The sequence below is a fragment of the Amblyomma americanum genome, chromosome 1 (genome assembly GCF_052857255.1).
Source record: "Amblyomma americanum isolate KBUSLIRL-KWMA chromosome 1, ASM5285725v1, whole genome shotgun sequence".
NCBI classification, from domain to species: Eukaryota; Metazoa; Arthropoda; class Arachnida; order Ixodida; family Ixodidae; genus Amblyomma; species Amblyomma americanum.
In genome coordinates this window covers 269,443,319-269,460,683 of record NC_135497.1, presented here as the reverse complement: position 1 = coordinate 269,460,683, position 17,365 = coordinate 269,443,319, and the positions used below count along the sequence as shown (strand labels likewise).

General features: G+C 46.5%; 1 protein-coding gene across 1 annotated transcript in view; it reads left to right on the top strand.

Moving 5' to 3' along the window:
- Positions 1-4,179: 4,179 nt before the first annotated feature.
- Positions 4,180-17,365, top strand: part of LOC144115058 (sushi, von Willebrand factor type A, EGF and pentraxin domain-containing protein 1-like) — a 541,580-nt gene continuing 528,394 nt past the window's right edge. Inside the window, 1 exon segment of the mRNA XM_077649191.1 lies at positions 4,180-5,292. Coding sequence (XP_077505317.1) covers positions 5,229-5,292 — 64 coding nt within the window. The 5' untranslated portion in view covers positions 4,180-5,228.

Here is a 17,365-nt window from a genome sequence, read left to right as displayed (position 1 = left end):
AAATTAGTTGAACAAGTGAATAATAAACGTATCCTGAATTTCTGCGCTATAAATAAGATTATAATAGAAAAACACTATGGGTTTCGGAAGCAACAGTGTGCGGAAATGGCACTGCTATACATTAAAGAAAAAAAAACAGTACGCAATTTTGAGAATAAACTGCACACAATAGGAATATTTCTTGACTTTAAAAAGGCGTTTGACTCCATCAAGCATGACATCTTGTTGCAAAAGTTAAATGAGTATGGGATAAGGGAATTGCTCTTAACCTACTTCAAAGTTATTTAACTAACCGACTACAGTACACAGAAATACTTAGTTCGCGATCAGTATAGGAGAAATCAAATTTGGTGTACCACAAGGGTCTATTCTCGGCCCGCTTCTTTTCCTTTTATACATCAATGATATCATTAACGTGCCTCTTACTACAGACATAATCCTATATGCCGATGACACTAACGGTTTTCTTCTGGTGAAAACTTATGCGCTGTTCAACGAGAAGCTAATATCTGGCAAAGGAAAGTTTGAGTGATTAAGAATAAACAACTTAGAATTAAACACTAAGAAAACGAAAAACATTATTTTTCGGCCTCGTGGTAGGCATATCGATGACACCATAATATTAAAGTACAATGATGAAGTCATCCAGCGCTGCTCATTTCATAGATTTCTTGGAGTTGTTTTTGAAGAACATTTGAACTGGTCAAATCATATCGACAACACAAAAACCAGTATTGCGATACTGATCCGGAGTTCCCGGTTCGAACCCGACCGCGGCGGCTGCGTTTTTATGGAGGAAAAACGCTTAGGCGCCCGTGTGCTGTGCGATGTCAGTGCACGTTAAAGATCCCAAGGTGGTCGAAATTATTCCGGAGCCCTCCTCTTCTTCCTTTCTTCTTTCACTCCCTCCTTTATCCCTTCCCTTACGGAGCGGTTCAGGTGTCCAACGATATATGAGACAGATACTGCGCCATTTCCTTTCCCCCCAAAACCAATTATTAATAATAATAATAATAATAATAATAATAATAATAATAATAATAATAATAATAATAATAATAATAATAATATTATTATTATTATTATTATTATTATTATTATCCATCGGTATTATAAGTAAGCTAAGGAATCTATTACCTCCACAATTAAAAAAAACAGCTATATTATAGTTTAGTGCATTCACCTCTATTATACTGCTTATCCGTTTGGGGAGCGACAACAAACGCCAATATAGATAGGTTATTTGTGTTACAGAAACGCATATTAAGCATTATTGAGAACGCACCTTTCATGAGTCAGTCCATTCCGCTCTTCAAGAAGAACAATATATTAACAATCGAAAACCTCAACAGGAAAACAGCAATAACAATATTCCACGCAATCAAGCTTAATGGAAGACAATGTGTTCGAAAATAACTCCCGAACGAACACGAATGGAATACGAATAGAACACAAGGTACACAACTTACAACAAGGGTAAAACACGAACTAATTATGGTATGCAACAGCAATCAGTTGTTATGCAGGATTTTTTAAAGCACCATCCTGCCATTAAGACCTTAGTAAATCAATCATCTTCAATAGCAGTCTACGGAAAAAGGTTGAATGCATACTTGTTGTCACTTTAGGAGGAATTTGACTTCTTAAATACTGTCCGGTTGCTTTGAATGCCTGCACTATATTTTTTTTAACCCTCCAAGGCCGCTCTGTGTTAATTCCTTAATTATTTTTACCGTTTTTTTTTGCTCTTCAGTGCATGTAACCGGTTCATTTTTTTTCGCACCCTATGCTGAGGTGTTGTGTGCATTAAGAGACTGACACTCGTCAGGCATCCGTGCCTTTTTGTCAGCCTCTTAGACAGACGTGTACGCTTTTTTGTGTGTGTGCCTTGTCTGCCCGAAATAAACATCCAAACATTCGAACTACGGCGTCCCTCATAGCCTGAGTCACTTTGAGACGTTAAACCCTAACAAGCGAATAAGCCAAAAGCCATATAACATCTACATTCAGAGGTAATGTTACAGCATACGTACGTTGCGCATTTTCAATATCGGCCCTTTTAGTTGGTTGTGAAAATTGTAATGCTAGTTCTAGTGCACTGAAGTGGGAAGGTCCAGAAAATCTGAAAACGCCTGTTAACAGCTGAATGTTTTGCAAAGTTTACAGTGCACGTATACAAAATTATTTCTATGGCATTACCCTCAAGGGGCACCAAAAACTTGTAATGCATCCTCAGTATTGTTCATATGGTGTCAACATTTCACAGCCAGAGGGCGGCGGTAGATGCAAAGCTATTAGACGACAAAAACTAAATTGTTGGGGTCAGGGGTCAGTTTAAAAAAAAAGGAATGAAATGAAAAAAAATGAAATTGATTTGTATCATAAGAGGGCAGCGCAAAAACGACATGAACATAAAAGTAACACTGAAGACAGGACGGGCGCTGGGCAATATATACTTTTTTTGTTCGTGTCGTTTTTTTGCGATGCCCTCTTATGATTCAAGTATGAATCAACTAGCCCAAATACAAATTTTAATGGAATTAATTTTATCATGTTTTTTCTTCATATTTACTTTCACTGCCGCAGAAGGGGCAACCTTTGCCAGGAGCGTCGTTAAGTGGCAGAAGGGATAGACTCGAGTCAAGCGACCGACCTGAGGAACTCCGCTAACGCAACAGAACTTCGCATCGGCTACATACATCGGATCACATCGCCTCCATCGTCACTAATCGGTTACTAAAGTTCATTTGAATTTTGAGATGTGTACCTTTGTGAAAGACATTGACAAGCCATTGGTGAAACTACTCAATATGACAAATTGACAGAGTTATGAGTGATCTATAATTTATGGTGATTGTAGCAGCGCTATCGCCATCAGCGATGTGCCTCCTTGCTTGCGGCATGCGCTGGCGCCGGCTTCTGGAGCCACGCGCCAGAGAGAATAAAGTTTAGTGGACACCTCACACTCGGCCTGTTCACTTCGTCCGCGTCGCGCCCTGTTTAACTAGTAGGGGACCCGGTCTCCGTCTCGCTACACTGCTAAACTATGCATCAGGCAGATATTCACTAGCGGTCTTGTTCTTTCTTGTTTCGGTATCAAAGGCTTAATCGATATTACTCATAGTTATGTGCGTGGCTTCCAGGTGCAGTTTAGTTGCCTATTTATGGTCAGGTTATCTTGGGCCCCCTTAAACAAACAGAAATGAACGTAACTGTATCCAAGCCGATAGAACGCAGTGAGGAACGCAGATAATCATAAATTGATGACGGAACAAACTTTCATCGAAGAACGTGTACCATCAGACACAAGGCAACTGAAATGGCAGCAGCAAAATAAGACTTTACTTCTGGTAGACACTAGACAGACTATTAGTGCATTTGGTTTTCAGTTTGACAGGGTGAAGTCTGCTGCGTGAAACTGTTAATGGGCCTGCGTGTATTCCTTCCTCAGCCGCTAATATTTTTGGGGTTCTTGTTTTGTCGTTGCCGTTTTCCTGTTCGCGTTTTGGGTCCACACTGATAGCACACACTGCAAAAAGTTTCACAGGCTGCTGTTACCCCGAACTCGTTCTTTGTGAAATGGTAGTTATTCGTCGATCATTTGTACTGAGCAGAACTAAACATGTTACGCAGCAAATTTTCAACAAAACTCCAAACTTCATTAATCAATCCTTCGCTCTCGAATGCAGCCCTTTAACGTCGTGACTATGCATTGCATCGGTGAGCTCATGGTCGAGGTTGACAAGGAAGTTGACGCGCTTCTCTCTGGACGCGTCAGAGAGCGGGCAAGCTTATTTCACTTAGCCTTTTTTTAATAGTAAGTTCTAACGACACCGCGTTCCATTCAATTTTGTCGCACTAAAGAATGACTGTTAATAGTCATAAATTATTATGTATTTAATTATTTGAAGATACAATTCTCAAGTGACGTCTATATTTCCTGTTGCTTTCGTGAGGTTGGCGTGGCGGGGACAGTAGAGGGATGTGGCGGGGCGGTTCCAGTTGTTAAAGAATTTTGCAGCTCTGTTGTTCCATTGCTCGCCACGGGCCACCCGGCGTTTTGTCCCATCGCTGGCTCTTCGTCGGTGTGTGCTTTCTCGGTGTTTCGCGAGATGGCGCCACGCAGGGCGGCGCTTCAGTCGCGGCTCTCCGCTCCAAGTGTACCTTGCGCCCGAGCCCGTCGTCGCTCAAAAGCGAAGCGGGCACGCTACGGGACGCAGGGTCACAACTGAGAGCTCCAGGACCTCACGGCGGCTGCGTGGAAGAGGCCCGCGTCGCACCCCTCCTCGCTCGCTCCCTCGCGCCTCCGGCCGGCCTCGCGGCTTCGGCCGCCGCGGCAGCTCCCGTCCCAAGTCTGCACCGGAGCCGATTGCGCTCGCCGCAACTTGTTGAGGGAGGCCACCGCGCGTCGTCTGCTCCCGACAACTTGCCAAGAGTCGGTCGACGGCTTGCAACGGACCTTTTTTGAGGGGTGCGCTGCCTTAATGGTGGCTGCTTCGCTCCTGCAAGCCCACCGCCTCCCGAAAGTGGCTGTAACAACAAAAGTCCAGGTCGGCGCTTTGTGACATCGGGAGGAAGCTGACAGCGGCTCCCAAGTCCAAAACACAACCGCCGGTCGTGCTTGAGAAGCGCTGCTGCACTTGAAGACGTCGGGCGCACAAAGACGCCTTCTTCCCTTCAGTTTATTTTTCTTCTGTCCCGGTGACGACGCGTCTCCGTTCGAGTGAAAAGACTGACAGCGACCAGTTTCTTCTTACCACCTAACGAGGTAGGCACCCATCCTACAAAAGGGAGAACTTTTTGAAGTCTAATCGAGGGACACACAAAAAAAGAGAAGAAACGGGACTCGATCGGGTAGTTTCCCGAGTGGAGTGCCTTTTGAAGGCGTCAGACATTCCCTCGGCGTCCGCAGACTTCCGGGAACCTCCACCCGCAGCCCCGACGTCGTGTGACAAACGCGGTCATTAGAGGCGATATACGCGCCGCCGCCCGCACACCTCAATCGTCGCCATCCCGAAAAGTTCGGAGCGGGGCAGGCCCTTTTGCGGCGCCGATCGTCTCCATCGATCACCAACTTTCGAGCGTGCGGAGATCGTGCGAGCGTGTATAGCTGGGACCTTCGCGCCGCGAGAGACTGGTGATCTGCCCGAAATCACAGAGCAGACTGGACCGAGAGATCTCGCCCGGCGTCGGCGGTGTCTTTCGGAGCAGCAGCTGAGATCGACCACATGGCGGCCTGGCGGTCATTGCACCGTGTTCTGCTTTTGCTGTTCGTCCTCTGGGCTGCTGTGGGTAAGTGCGCATAGGGTCGGGCTCGCTGCCTTCTTTGCAGGCTCCGCGCATGTGCCGCGTGTGACTCTGTGACATGCTCGTCAACTTGCGAATTGTCCAAACTAGTACGAGAGCATTGCGATAGGTAAAGCGCGATGAGGAGACGCGCCTACGTTTTGTTCTTCCTTCGTCCCAAAGGACACCTGTCTCTCCCGCGTAGACTGGCTTCTTGTACTAGTGATGCGTTGGATGTTGCGGCTAAAATAAATTTCTTTGTCTCAGAAATTGCGCAGCAATTGTCTCATCAAGCCTTGCGTAAGAATTGAATAATCTGGCCGCGCATAATTTTGTTCGAAATCCTGAGCCCGAAACTAATTTCGGCTGAAACGACCTGTCAATTAGACACTGTTAGTTAGCTGCCGCGCTTTTGATTATTTATTTCGCTATAACGCTCAGCTGTGTACACTGTACAACTTTTAACTCTGGTCCAGTTTACTGGTATACAGAACGTACATCCCAAGAGTGAAATTCGTCTCTACTGTGCCAGCGTTAGCCGTGTGGTATGTCAACTGCACTTCAACTCAACGGCGGCTGAGCTTTTTCACTGCCGCTGAAATGAATAGCAGTTGGCGCCCTTCTTCCCCACCTCCCCCTATACGCGGCTGTTTTACATTCCAGATAAAATCTGGCTTGCCTCTACGCGTCACTAACCAGAAGCGATAAATGATATCTGGCGCTCGTGTCTGCCACTTGTCTTTCGTTGAATGAATTCCAAAAACGAAAATAAAGCCTGCTGTTGCTATGTGCTATTTTTATATCTTTTGATGTAGGCAGTGCTGAGCATAAATCAGAGTTCGTTTGTGATGGCGTCTCAGCACGTGCAGCACAGCGAGCTGGGCCCGGCACTGTCCGTATATGCGTCTCTGCTCAACCTAGGTTATGTACGTACACACGAGCAGTTCGCCCGTGCTAAGCGAGGCAATCTTGCTTATGAAACCTCATCTTGAAAACAACCCGGCTAACTTGCCGGCTTCACGTTTAAGAGTATCGATCAGTTTTTCCTGGTGTCCCGATTCCTGTCCTCTGAAAGTGGCCTTTTTCCTTGTATAAGCGGTTGCGAAATCACGCACTGATTTCGAATGTGAGCTCATTCGTATTGACGTTAGGCTCGCCAAGCTGTGCCACCATTGTGAGTCCACATATTGCCAGTACTGTGCGATGTCAGTGCACGTTAAAGAACCACAGGTCGTCGAAATTTCCGAAGCCCTTCACTACGGCGTCCCTCACAGCCTGAGTTGCTTTGGAACGTTAAACCCCCATAACCAAACCAAACCAGTGGTCTCCATCTTATTTTTCTGTCCAACGCTCAACCTTAAATGCCGACCTTTGGTTCGAAGATTAATGTCTCAAAGGTGAACAGGCGCTATCAAACGACGTACTCGACTGTTGCATGTACCAATAATCAGACTTAATTTCAATTAATCGTCAATGTTCATAAGTCAGGGCTGTAACAAAGGCACTATAGCCACAAAACTGTAAGTACTGGAGGTGTCACGCAACTTGGGGGTGGTTAAATATGCGCACATGGGCGTGTACATGCTAGTGCCGGCCACTTGTATTCTGTTCAGTTAATATCAACAACGAAAATTAAGCTTGCTGTTACCGTGTGCTATTTCTATATCTTACGCATGTCCGAGCTATCACAGAGTGATAGTCGCTAAATCTGACAGCATCTACAACTGAAATTAATAAAAACAATCGAAAAGCAGTTCAAAAGTACAGCCTGCTCTTAGGGCTCTAAGTTCTCGAATTAATTTTTTTTCACAAATTTTAAAGTCGAGTAACAATTGAGTGCAATTTTCGAGTCTAAAACCATGTGCAAATGAGGTTCTTGAAAAAAAGAAGTTCTATAATTCGCGTTCTTCTCGGGTGATTTATTTTGACCAGTCAAGACGAGCAGCTGTTCTTGTAAACCGGTGCAACAGCTCAAAGCCAAACAAGGCAGGGACAAAACACAGCGCTGAACAAACAACAGAATGGCTTTATTCAGGACACCAGGGCTTAAATACGCGCTGGTATCGCAGAAAAACAGAAAAATACAGAAAAAATTATTAATTTCCACAGGCTAATCATTGTGAGCATGCGAAAACTTTGCCGATGCACGTAATCTAGGACATCAAGAGAGCCGTTGCGCTGGTTTACAAAAAAAAAAAGAACAATGTCTGACCAACTCGCCCACCAGTTCATGTTGTGGAGCAGCTGTTGCTGCTTGCTTCCTTGCGGGCTGATGCATCTCGGTAAAACACTCCATCTGAAATTTACGGACTTTATAAGAAAGTTATTGCAGACTGCAACAAGAAAAAAATTACCTAATAACATTTCAATTGTCTGTGTTTTTACAATTTTTTTTTTGTTTTGTCGCATGCATTTCCATTTGCACCCGCCAGCATTTTCACGTCCCTGATAAACCTGCCCGCCTTGCACGTTCGCTGCAAAAGCATTTCTTTCAGCGGCAGTGCTCCCTTTTGGAGAGAGAAAAGAAACTTTTTAATTGAGCATTGATTTCGGCGCCTATGTAGTCTTTTGGCCTTCTACCACGTGATGGATAGGCTGAGCCGGGGGGGGGGGGGGGCATAAGAGTGGTACCGCAGGCCCAGGAGAACTGGTTCACTGGCTACAGCTGCTGGTCCTCTAAGACGCCGTGGAATTTAATGCAGGAAGGCGTAAGAGCAGGGCAGCGTTGCTAATAAGTGAGCGTGGCTTACCGTGCAGTTGGTGATTCTTGGCGGCGAAAAAGGAAAAGCAGCACAACTTTCAAGACAAGGACTGTAAGAAGGAAAAACACTACCGCGCTGATGTGGTGTTCGTCCTTTCTCTGGTCCTTGCCCTGAAATTGCACTGTTTTTTATTTTTCATTGCTAAGAAGTAGCGTGTGATACAACTTCAGTTTAGACATCGGCTCAATACCTGCGGTCGGAGGGCCTGCTTCAAAGAGGTGCCAAGCGAAGTCGCCTTGATGTGAAGCCACGCCATGGTAAACAATAGTTAAAAGAGTAGGTAAAAAAAAAAGGGAGGGTGGGCTCGATTGTTGCAGTATTTAGGAAAGAAGGCACACTTCGAAACCTAGGAAAACACAGAACAATATTGCTATTTTGTTGCTGTTGTTTAGAGAAAGGAAGTATTTGTGCGATTATTCTTTCTGAGGTACTTTTTCAAAAAAGTGCAGAAAAAGACATCATGCCTCCGGTGGGATGGCATGTTTCCGTGCTAGATGGTGTGATTCCGCTTGTGTGGGCCAGCTTGAACATTGAGACATGGTCGTAGAAAGACAAACAGGACACATCGCTGGTTGAAGCCGTTGAATGAAGAAGGCAGACGAAAGAAGAAGCGCCCAGGCGAACAAGACAGGTACTCCAAAATGGCATGTTTCCGGGCTTCGGTGGGAACCGAACCAGCGCCGTCCGCATGTCGCGTGCGGTGCTCGACCAAGTGGTCTACGGTTGCGGTTGTGTCCGGAGCCCTTCTCGTTTGAAGGTATTTATCTCTACTTGACTATTATCAAGACTTGAGAGTGCTTACCGGTTCCACATACAGCCTTAGCAGCTAGCGTGGTACCTCCTCCACGTGAAAAGTACTCGAAGAAGGCGCGGCTATGCTAGCCCTCTCATTTTATCTTTGGTGCGAAGATTTTAAGAACAAAGACCCTCGCTACATGCTATGTCGAATAGAGAAGATAGGGAGCTATATATACATATATATAAAATATATGCGAAAAGGCCAGCAGTCACTGAGATTAAGAAAAGCGTAGATGAATATCGCTATTAATTGTTGTTTATAGAACAAAAGTAACCGAGTAATCATTCAGATAGATCACAATTTGGCAGGAAGAGGAAAACAAAGACAACGCGTATTTTAACGAGGCCGTCGTCTCTCCACTTTCTGCCTACTCATAGCATAGCGAGGGTCTGGGCTTTGGCAGTCTTACTACTTTGTTGGCGGATGTAGCATAACATATCCTTTGCACAAATATCCACCTTCGACGACGTTCCACAGGGCACTTATGATGTACCAATAATAAGACGTATCACATCGGGCGCCGAGGTTGAGTGCGGTGCTGGTGATTGCTGTCAATGTAAGGTTACAGTTAGGTAAATGTGAATGGCTTCCATACTACAAGGGAACACAGCCGCCTCTGTAGCTCAATTTGTAGAGGAACACACGCAACGATGCAGATGGAAGGGAGGGAGGGAGGGAGCTTTTCCTGCCAGCTTCATGTCGTCGTTTCTTCCTGTTTTCTGTCAAACCATCTTCTGTCAAAATGATTACTCGATTACTTTCCTTCTGTAAACAACAGCAATAAGAAATAATAATAATGTTCCCTAACACATTCCGTTGTTCCCGAAATACTTGGAGTATTTTCATGTGGGTGTCATGGCGGAAGGAAACGACCGGAGTGCCCCAGCACTGTGAATGGCTTTTACAAAGCAGTTTTCCCCCCTCAGAATGCCCTCAGGCGCTGCGTAGTTTTTTTTTTCAATTAAAAAATAAACAGAGGCCCCATCGATACCACGAACCGGTGAAAAGCGTGGTGGAAGCTACGTTGCACTGGAGGCCGTTTTGTCGCGGCGCTCGTAGATGCGACCAGAAACTGCGTTGTAGTTGCTATGACAGGAGTGACTGTTGCGCCTCCAGGCGGCAGTTCCGGGGACAGGTAAACAAGGAAGGGGATGTAAAAGAATGAGGAGGAGTTGCCTGAATGAAGAGTTCCGCTATTCTGGAGGCCATCTGGTCCGGGCGCTGTTGGCAGCGGCGAGCGAAACGACGTGGTAGTTGCAATGGCGACGTTGTTGCATTTTCGGCTGCGGAAAAAAGGGTGCGTCACCTTTAATCTATTTTCTTCCTTTTTCTATAATGAGAGTTAAGATAAACCCATAACTGCCGTCAGTGAACTGAATAGAACACTCTGAAATTCGTACAATATATCTGCTAGCAGCTCGCACGCATTACCTCCAACACTTTGCGCTGGTAGGCTATGATTTCCACGAAGGCTTCTTTTGGGCGGACACTATTTTAGCACAGTTTGCTCGTGGTGGAAAAACTGCGAGACATCAAGTCTAGCTTAAACCGAAGGACCCTATACCTCTACTGTTTTTATATCGATATGCGTGACAGGACGCAGTAATTAAAGCAAATCAAGGGTAAATCACGCGCATTTTGAATGCTACAATGAGGACTGGAGAGCGCAGCGGAGGGTGCATTATCGACCCGTGTTATTTCAATATCGGTAGTACTGTACGAGACATGAGGTTCGACCTGCAAGTTAAAGGCATAAAGCAGGAGTGGCTGGTGCTCGAAAAACCCACAATGCGTTGAAACAGGCGAGCGTGTTTCTCTGAAGGTCGCGCGCTGGTTTTCCGAAAAGCATGACAGACAGCTGCGTTTTCCACCGCGCGAAAAAAAAAAAAAGATTACCCAGGGAGTATCTAGAGTTACTTATCTAGCCGACGGACGCACAGTGACGCATCCACCGCCAAGATAAATGCGTTTCTGGATCGTGTAATCCCCGGCGCACTGCATTTCCCCAAGGTGTCTGCACTGGCCTGTATCAGGCAGGCCTTACTTTCCTCATCACTTGGTACGGTCGCAAGACCAAAGCGTGATAAAGAAAAAAGGAAACAAACCGCGTAGAGTTATTGCAATATCCAGACTGCGTAGCTGTAGAGCTACGCGCGACGCGGCAAAGGAAAAAAAAAAAAAGAACGTGGCTCCTATCGGAAGCTCCGGCACTCGGAAAGGCTCTTGATGGCTGAGTCAGCGCTTGTCGGCGGTGTGCCGAGAAACTGAAATTGAAATCGCAAATAGTCCCTCGCCCTTGATGCGTAGAGAGAGAGTCTGCAGTGCCTAAGACGCCGAACGTTTTATGCGCGAGAGAAGCCGGCCGCTCGGTTTGCAAAGCTCCAAAAGTAGTTATAGCTTCTTCGCTACGATTATCCGAGTTAGCTGAAAAAATAGTTCTTTTATTAATTTATGGCCATTTTTATTTTTGCGAGCATTACTTGTGGTGCTGCCGCACTTTCGCTAGGATTTTGAGGTAAATATTACTGCGAACTTCACGGATGGCATTTGCAGGTGCTGAAACAGCGTGTCACGAGCTGCCTTCGTTCATCCGCACCCTATAGATGATTTGCTAGGCAATTTCTTGGTTGCGGTAAAATTTTACTTAGTGGACATCACTGCATACCCCATTCCAGCAGATTGCTCGGACGGCAACCGTGATCATAATTTCAGCTAGTAAATACCTCTGGGAGGCCACTTTTTCTAGCGCAGGTCACTTTACAAGCGAAATTGAGTGCTAAAGCGAATATATTTATGTTCATTTCACTTACCTGGCACTCACAGCGGCGCCAGACACATGGTTTTCCAATGGCTACAAGCTTTCCCTGGTCTGAAGCAGGACTTATTTGGAGTTAAATGCTTGGAAAAATAGGTCCTTGAGCCCACCTGATGCTGAAAAAAAACCCCCATTAGTCATGGCGGTCTTTGGCAAAGGTGCCCTACCTTGCATAATTGAAATCAAAATCATCAGTTCGTCTTACTCGGCGCGTAATTAGAATTTCTGTCACAGCTGGTAAGTGATGCGTAACGAAGGCGACAAATTCGATCGCAATTATTTGCCTCTAATTTTACTCCAATTGCATTTAATACACTCAGACAGAACGTTCAATTCCAGGAAAATTTCGAAACGATCACCGTTGGCTTAACAAGCCTCATATGTAATGGCCCCGAACAGATTTGCATCTTGAAGCTCTTATTCACCACGCATGCACAGATGATACGGGTGCATGCATTCAATGGACTGATTTGTCGGCGTAACTATTTGTCCTCAAAGGTGTACTATTGCAAAGCCATGCTTCCGTGCTGAACACTTCATATCAGAACTTGACTGACCATCTTTTGCTCGTGCTTGCATGCGCTATACAATGGGGAACTTGCGCTGAAGTTTGCGGTGCCGATTGCAGCGCCATAACACACTGCCTAGCGAGAAGAGCGAGCAGTTTTGGGTAGTACTCTTAGTACTTTTCCGCGCCACCTTCAGACGCTTATTGGCGTGAGCCTCCGCGCTCTGTCGAAGGCGCACGTGCCGTGCGTCAGCTATCTGGGCTACGCCGATAGAAGCTAGGCAATGAATGCCGTCAGCCAAACGCGGGTATCTAATCGCGCAGAATGTGTTCTCGCGTTTGCAGCGGCCCAAGCGGCTGACAAAAGCAGTTTTGAGTCACCGAATGGAACAATTGCAGTGTCACCTTGGCAGCGCAGGTACCCCATAGGCGTGATTTCTCTGGACAGCTTGGTCGCATTTTCTCGCCGTTTGGGCTCGCACTACAAGCGTTGTAGTGACGGAACATTTTTCAGTTTTAAAAGTTTCATTTCAGTGCCCACGAGGAAAAGAAGACAGCCAAGCGTTTCAGGCAATGTTGCAGGAAGAAGCGAAACACGCGGTTTTGACGGCGACCAGACTGTTTCGCGCCTGTTTCATGCGCCCACATGTTCTCCATCAAAGCCACGGTCTCCTGAAGCACCGATGATAAAAAAAAAAAGTCACAGCGTTGAAAAAAAAACAAAACAAATAGGGACGACCGGAGAGCTGCATGGCCATGACTCATTAAAAGCAGCTTCGAAGCTGCAAGGGTTGAGAAATCCGGCGCAGCTGCTTACGTTGCAGCGAGGTCGCGAAACAAGAGGGCGAGTCAGCTAATGAAAATCAACAACTCTCTCTTTTGTCCGTTCTAAGCCTACGTTGCATGCGTACTATATTGGCTTACTGGGAACAAGCTCGGCTTGGCTTCTTGCAATACCGTCAGGGTCTCGCCGTTCGGCGCTTGCGGGCGTCGCTCAGCTTCATCGTCTCGTTCTGGGCAAATAAGGGCCTCGCTCTGGAGGAGCTTAGGGCCGCTGGATACACACACACCGCCAGGCGAGTGCTGTGCAGCGCGCTCGGAGTCTCCGGACTGCCCAGTCGGGACAGGCGCGCGCTAACATTCGAGCTTCGTATCACTGCCTCGCTACCGGCGTGCGACTCGCTTCTGTCTTCCGGGTTTAAGAAGTGAAGGAAGGGTTGGACGAATTCTCTCTCTCTCTTCTCCCGGTGTGCACGACCCTTCGGGGACAGCATACGCGTCGAGCTAGGCAATCTGTTTACAGGATAGCGTGGTGTTCCAGAAACTGCCCACTTGATGGCGTTTTAATTTTCAACATATGCCTTGATCGGGCTTTTAGAGATTTGTCTTGCGAAAAGGCGCTTGTTAGTCATTTTACTGGTAGTCACTTAATGAAGTGCGGTCGCATGAGATCACGTGTATGCGCGGAGTCAACGAAGGCACACCGCGAACTCGCGGTTCATATACGCGCCCGCACTGAATTATGGGCATGTTTTCTTTGTGTCTAGATTTTTTTAAATTTTGAGTTGCCTTACTGTATACTTTCGTCTCGTCAGCGAAAGTCTGATAGTAGTCGATGGACCACGCAGGCTAGACTTCCACGATCGCGCGTCACAAGTTATATATTACAGTGACATTTGTCCTGTTTATAATCTTCCCCTGGAAATGCGACATGCGTCGTTAAAACTCGGTTTGTTAGATACAATTAGATATTTACAAAAGGTGGCAACATAAGGCGTTGGCTCTCTGGGACTGACTCCTCAGCAGCGCGCGCGTGCGCGGTTACCCGAAGCGGCGCAGTACGTATCGCGGTTAATTCAGCTTCGCCAACACTGCATGGAAACGCAGAGAGAGCGAGCGCAGTGCAGAATTGCCACCGAGAGATGCAGACAACCCGGGCCAGGACGCATCCTCCTCGCGTTCCTTGTGCGAGCCGCGTACTCGCTATACCAGCATGAGGCCGGTTCTTGACCTTTAGTTAAGCCGATGCTCTTAGCCCGAGAGGCGGTGATAAGAGTTCTTCGCAGGACGTTAATCTTGGCCCAAAAGGTCTACTTGCGTTCCCTGCTTGCTAAGCATCTTGCCTCGGGAGGGCGTGCGCCCGCTGTTGGTACGTGCGGGCCTCCCTAGGCGTTCGCAGCAGCAGCAGCCATTTCTGGATCCCTCTGACACTTTGTTTTTTTTTTCTTCTTTGTGAAATTTTAGCCATGACGAGTGTCGGGAGCAGAAGCCCCAGCCTTAACTCCCCCCGAAAAGCCCACATGGCCACCTAAAGGCTAGTGTCCTCGTCTGGTGCGGCCGTCTTGAGTCATTATCATTTCGAGAGGGAAAAAAAATAGCGTCAGCAGTGAGCTGACCAGAGCTCCCGTCTTTAATGAAGAGAAAAGGAAACGTATCATCGTTCCCATATACATACACGCTAGCTTCTGATGTGTGTAGTGTATACTCTACGATGAGATAAAGAGATGGCGGTCATCAGGAGTCACAGAAACGTTCTCGAGATCACGACTAATGCGTTAGAAAACATTGATAATAAATTCCTTACTCACTCTTCGGTTCAAGCGCTCAAGGGAGCATCATTTGCATCAGGTAAGTAGAGGGTGCTATAATTGTCACGTGATTCAGTCGCACTTTGGCAATTAATCTGAGGTTCCTGGTCCATTCAAAAAGTTCATATCTTGCTAATTCGATGTTGCGGGTTTTTGTACAGCATTAAAATTTGCACATCGTCGCAACATATTAATGCGCTTTCATTAGGACTGCCATTTCCGCGAAAATTGAGCGGCAATAGATGTTTGAAGCATTAGCCAGGTGCATGGTGCATTAAAAAATAAAAGAAAAGGATAACCACGGTGACTGGCTCACTTCTAGGTGGACATCTCAACCGTGCCGCGAGGGAAAGAATGAAGGAGGCACTGAAAAAAAAAGGCCGCCACCGCCTGGAAGACGTTGAAGTAACGAGCATTAGCTGTTTGGTTTACTAGATGAAGAAAGCGAAGAAGAACGCGCCGCTCGACTCGAGAAACGGAATGTAATACCCTTTGAAACGGGGTGGATTGTCACCATGCTCGGCTACGCGTGCACGCACGCCGCCCTAACGGAACGATCGCCGCCTAGCGCCATCTATTAGAGAAATTACGATGCACGTCTACCCATTGTCGAGTTGCACCCCCTCAAGATACGTCCCACACGGAATTTACTTTGTTTGGGGTGTCAAGGTGTATCTAGAATTCGGCTTGCGGTGTGATATGGTAACAGTTCAATTAGTAATTGTATGTATACAGTGTTTACCTATTATTTAATTGTAGTTTTATTTCTATACCACAACCTATAGGGCTTTATTTGCCTACCAAATTCGGTATACAACTGTCTCCGGATGTGTGCCCGTTGTTGTCGGAGTATATAAAGCGGAACGAATGCATCGCGTAACGGGACAGTTTTCCTACCCGTTTCAGGATATTTTTTGATGAAGGGGAGGGGCAAAGAGGATACAACGAATTTTAATAGCCGCCATCTTAGGTTCGAGAAACCGAAACTATGCTTTCATTTCGTCCCCTGACGTCATACTCACATAGTTCCACCTCTATCCACCATATTGGACCGTGACGTCGTCATTGGCACGCGGCAGGTGGTTGTTTTTAGAATGCTATTGTAGATGGTGCTACAAGTCTCAGTGCGAGATGCGCTGTTTTCTAGTTGTAGCCACAGATGGCGCTTTGATCTCAGGGTGGTAGGAGACCTCACGAAATCCCGAAACGTGATGAGTAGTTGATGCCACAGATGGCGCTGTGATCAAAGGTGGTAGCAGACCTCACGAAATCGCGAAACGTGATGAGTAAGAGCTAACGCTCTTAAAAATAGGTGGCGGTCTATTGGATTGATGCGGAGGAAATGCGATAGCATTCTTCTTTCGCTTGCTGCTCTATTTCGATTCGGATTCTGTTCCAATTCTGAGTTAATTGTCTTTCGCTTCAGAATCTGTCTTAATTCTGATTATATTCCGACTACGCAAATACGCAAAATGTTTGGTTTATGGTTAATGGGGTTTAACGTCCCAAAGCGACTCAGGCTATGGGGGACGCCGTAGTTGAGGGTATCGGTTAATTTCGACCGCTTGGGGTTATTTAAGGTGCACTGACATCACACAGTATACAGGTCTCTAGCCTTTAGCCTCCATCGAAATGTGGCTGCCACAGCCGGGATAGAAACCGTCTTTCGGGTCAGCAGCCGAGCACTGTAACCACTGAGCGAGCCACCGGGGAGACTGAGCTGCGCCAGCGCATTGTCACAGAGGTTAAGCGATGCGTCACTGCACCGGCAGGTGGCTTCATTTATTCCTTCGTTGGGAGGGGTAAAAGCGAAGATGAAAAGAAAAGAAAAGGAAAGGAAACATGCAGGGACTGCCTCAGTTACTTGAGGAGAAGAAGAAGAAGAAGAAGAAGACTGCCTCAGTTCTCGGTGGATACGTAAACCACGCCGTAGAGTAGAGAAATGTGGAAAGTAATGTGCGTAGGGGGGGTGCATTGCGTTAGCATTAGTAGGGTTATCATGGGCAAACCACGGCGTCGTTGGCGGTTTGAAGACTGTGCAAGAGAGTGGAAAGCTCAACCAGCACAGAAGGGGAACACTGATGGCTACTGGACATCTGATTTCAACTAATTGAACATGAAAATAAATAAATGGTCAAGTCGACATGTTAATTGTCGATCGTCTGTGAATTCTTTTATTCTTTCTTGTATCTGTGTGCGTGTGTCGGAGCGAGAAAGTGCGTGAAAGACGCACTTTCGTAACAGCATATTAGTTCACATCTTCACACAGCGTATGCTCGCACTGGCAGCACATCTTGAGCTGCCTATTACTCAGCGAGTAAATCTGTACAACAGTGCGATTTGCGTACCCTTTAATGTAGAATTAACTGATTTATATCATTCACTTCGGTTGTGCAGCGCAGAAAGGTTCGAATATTTGCCATAAAAACATCAATAACTACACCAAGCAAACGAAACAACAACAAAGAGAAGCGGTGAAGCCATCATCGCGTTGCGTCATACATTGCGCGCCAGCCGGAGAATCGATACGAGCGACATCTGTTGCGCAGAGGTGTCATCGGGGGCCGCTGTCATCGAACCTCCAGCGGTCGCACCCACAATGCGTTC